General features: G+C 39.5%; 1 protein-coding gene across 1 annotated transcript; it reads right to left on the bottom strand.

Moving 5' to 3' along the window:
* Positions 1 to 1930: 1930 nt before the first annotated feature.
* Positions 1931 to 2888, bottom strand: LOC129620553 (olfactory receptor 4F3/4F16/4F29-like). Its single transcript, XM_055536368.1, has one exon. It carries the CDS (start codon positions 2858 to 2860, stop codon positions 1931 to 1933), a length of 930 nt encoding a protein of 309 aa, XP_055392343.1. The 5' UTR covers positions 2861 to 2888.
* Between the last annotated feature and the right edge of the window lie 1318 nt (positions 2889 to 4206).

Raw genomic sequence — 4206 nt, 5'->3', positions numbered from 1 at the left:
AGTAATAAGTATATTCAAGTTGTTGTACAATAAATCTATAGATCTTTTCCTCTTGAACAACGGAAACTTTTCAATTCTTTGTTTTAGTTACTTTAAGCTTTTTTTGATTGGATTCCTGACACATGTAATTCAAAGAGTTCAGATTAACAATGTGAAAAAGTACAAGTATAAAAAAAAGAAAGTTAAGATAACTTTTTAAAAAAGACTTCCCAGGTGGTTGAATGGTAAAAGAACCTGCCTGCCAATGCAGGAGATGCAGGAAACGCAGATTTGATCCTTGGGCTGGGAAGATCCCCTGGAGGAGGAATGGCAACCAGCTCCAGTGTTCTTGCCTGGGAAATCCCGTGGACAAAGGAGACTGGTGGGCTACAGTCCAGGGGGGTCACAAAAGAGTAGGACATGGCTTAGTGACTAAACAACAAAATAAATGGATATACAGGTATTAGTTTTCCAAGGATCCTAAAATGGACTTAAAAATGAATACATGATATAAAGGCAATGGAAATAAAGAGAAAAGGCAAAGAAATTATCAAGTTAAGATAAGATATAAAGTAAATAACGACTGCTTGTAAGACCAAAGGAATATTGATAAACTATATAAGAATCTATAAAAATCAGAGTTATATGCAGTACATCCTTGAGAACAAGCCTTAGTTCCTCTTTGTTGAAATGGGTATGAATTCTAAACCTGTTGATGCAAATCCTTCATTTATTTATAAGAGAATATAGTCATTTACAAAGCATTTTCCAAACTTAAATTTAGCTTGCAATTCATGCAAATGCAACAGGAATAGTCATGCCAGGAGAAGGAATGGGAAGAACCTGGCTAGTCACATGTGGAAATAAAGTATCTGTAAGAACATAGGGATTAGATGACCTGGAACATAGTACGAAAACGAGTCAAAAGGTAAACCTTGTGATGCCCAGCCAACACTGTCCAGATAGAAGTCCTGACCTAAGGATCTTATTTTTCCAGTGTGATGGTAGGCATATCCTAGTGTGGGGACATAGTCATTAAATATCAAAATCTGATATGATTAAGTGTTTGTATAATCCAGCTAACTCTTCTTGCTCTGATTCCCTGCTCATTAATGTTTATATCACTATTTAACTTCCCAGAAAATTTCCTACATTTGTGAGTTACATTTATGTGGAAGTTCAGGCCACTTAACTGATTTTTCTATGACAAATAAATAAATAGGCATCTTGATGTATATATTTCCATGTAGTATTGCTTTACTGTCAATTGGCAATCCTTTATATAACCCACTCTGACACTGAAGAGACAATTTTGAAGTTTCGGTTCAGTTCAGGTGCTCAGTAGTGTCTGACTCTTTGCAACTCCATGGACTGCAGCAAACCAGACTTCCCTGTCCATCACCAGCTCCCGAGCTTGCTCAAACTCATGTCCATTGAGTCTGTGATGCCATCCAACCATCTCATCCTCTGTCTAGAAGTCTGCTCCTGCTGCTGCTGCTGCTAAGTTGCTTCAGTCATGTCCGACTCTGTGACCCCATAGATGGCAGCCCAGCAGGCTCCGTCATCCCTGGTATTCTCCAGGCAAGAATACTAGAGTGGGTTGCCAATTCCTTCTCCAAGGCATGAAAGTGAAAGTGAAGTTGCTCAGTCGTGTCTGACTCTCAGCAACCCCATGGACTGTCTAGAAGTCTAGACCATAGTAAATCCATCAGATAATGTCTCCTGAGAAACAAGCAATTGGCCTTCTCCAGAAGATACTTTTTACCACACCATATACTTCCTCCAACCATAGTCAGTGACATGGTTTCTCAGTTAACATTTGTAAAAGAATCATATTATTTTAATCTGGGTCATCTAAACGTGAATATAGTACTTGGAAACTCCCAATATTAATAATAGAAGCATAATATCACTCCAACTCAGTAAAGAGACTTTATAATACTTTGGGCATTTAAGAAATCCTTCTGTAAATAATAAATTGACTGCATACTTTCTTCATTGCCACTTTCATTTCTTTGTTCCTCAATGTATAGATGACTGAATTTAAAAAAGGGGTGAGAACTGTATCAAAAACAGCAAGGAATTTGTCCAGGTGTGATGTGGAGTGAGGCCAGATGTAAACAAAGATGCAAGGACCGAAGAACAAAATCACCACCATAACATGAGTTGACAAAGTGGAGAGGGCCTTAGATGAGCTACCTGAAGAGTGTTTCCGAACAGTGATGAGGATAAAAATGTAGGAGACAATCAATATGAAGAATGATCCCAGGGATATGAATCCACTGTTGGCTGTGACCATGGACTCTAGCCTGAAGGTGTCTGTGCAGGCAAGTTTGATGAACCGAGGAAAGTCACAGTAAAAGCTATCAATTATATTAGGGCCACAGATTGGCAATTTTACAACAAAACCCAGTTGAACCACAGAGTGAATAAAGCCAATTATCCATGCAGCCACAAGAAGCAGAAGACACATTTTTCTGCTCATAATAGTGAAATAGTGGAGAGGCTTACATATGGCAACATATCTGTCAAAGGCCATGGCGATAAGAAGTACCATCTCCACACCACCAATGATATGGATGAAGAAGATTTGTGTGATGCAGCCTCCAAAGGAGATGACTTTATGTTTTCTAAAAATGTCACAAATCATCTTGGGAGAAATTACAGAAGAAACTCCCAGGTCGGTGATGGAGAGGTTGGCTAACAGAAAGTACATGGGGGAGTGTAAGTGAGGGTTCCTCATCACAGTGAGAACAATGAGGGAGTTTCCTAGCATGCTGGCCATGTAAAAGACGGAAGACAACATGAAGAGGAGAAGTTGGATCTCCCAGGAGTTGGTGAGTCCCAGGAACACAAACTCTGACACCATGGAGTGATTCATCCCATGAACTGATATATCAGTTAGAATGTTGAAAAGGAAACTAAAGAAAAAGAAAAGGAAATTAAAATATTAATAATTTTTTATATTATTAAATTAATAATCACTTATTCAAGGATATTCACACTCCAAAGACTATAAATCTCCTCAATTCCTTCTCAGGACCATATAATTACTAAACAGCATTTTTCCTGTGGTCATCTAAAGTAGTTGGGTCACTTCCATGTGCAATGTTCCTTTCACCACAGCCTCCAGGACTACTCATCTATAAATAAGAGAATAGAACAAACATGCTAAGATAGTAGATGTCTTTGGTCAGACTTGGAGGGGTAGGGACGGTGGTATAGTGCACCACAAAGAGAAAAAGAAGAGGTAGAGATGGCCTTTGGCAGAACACACATATTCCATTTTTAAATTGTTCATAAAGCAATCCTTCAGCCATTCAAGTTGTGTCATTTCTTAACTTTACCTCATCTCTGGCACATAATATGTGTCTTGACTCCTTTTATGTCACTACCTACAACTACATTTGCCATTCACACAAATCACCTTGGATATGCAGATGATACCACCCTTAAGTCAGAAAGTGAAGAGGAACTAAAGAGTCTCTTGATGAAGGTGAAAGAGGAGAGTGAAAAAACTGGCTTAAAACTCAACATTCAAAAAATGAAGATTGTGGCACCTGGTCCCATCACTTCGTGGCAAATAGATGGGGAAACCATGGAAACAGTGGCAGACTTTATTTTTTTGGGCTCCAAAATCACTGCAGATGCGAACTGCAGCCATGAAATCAAAGACACTTGTTCCTTGGAAGGAAAGCTATGACCAACCTAAACAGCATATTAAAAAGCAGAGACATTACTTTGCTGACAAAGATCTGTGTAGTCAACTATGGTTTTTCCAGTAGTCATGTATGGATGTGAGAGTTGGACTATAAAGAAAGCTGAGTGCCAAAGACTTGATGCTTTTGAACTGTGGTGTTGGGTAAGACTTTTGAGAGTCCTTTGGACTGCAAGGAGATCCAAGCAGTCCGTCCTAAAGGCAATCAGTCCTGAATATCCATTGGAAGGACTGTTGTTGAAGCTGAAACTCCAATCCTTTGGCCATCTGATGCAAAGAAATGACTTAATAGAAAAGACTGTGATGCTGGGAAAGGTTGATGGTGGGAGGAGAAGGCAACGACAGAAGATGAGATGGTTGGATGGCATCACCTACTCGATGGACTTGAGTTTGAGCAAGGTCTGGGAGTTGGTGATGGACAGGGAAGCCTGGCATGCTGCAGTCCATGGGGTCGCAAAGACTCAAACATGACTGAGTGACTGAACTAAATTGAAGATCATGGCATCTGG

This window comes from Bubalus kerabau, chromosome 10 (assembly GCF_029407905.1).
Source record: "Bubalus kerabau isolate K-KA32 ecotype Philippines breed swamp buffalo chromosome 10, PCC_UOA_SB_1v2, whole genome shotgun sequence".
NCBI lineage: Eukaryota > Metazoa > Chordata > Mammalia > Artiodactyla > Bovidae > Bubalus > Bubalus kerabau.
The sequence above is the reverse complement of the archived record's forward strand: the minus strand, read 5'-3'. Positions and strand labels throughout refer to the sequence as shown.

What these genes read in the sequence shown, in the direction of transcription:
- LOC129620553 (XM_055536368.1), bottom strand. Translation starts at nt 2,860, where the DNA reads ATGAATCACTCCATGGTGTCAGAGTTTGTGTTCCTGGGACTCACCAAC.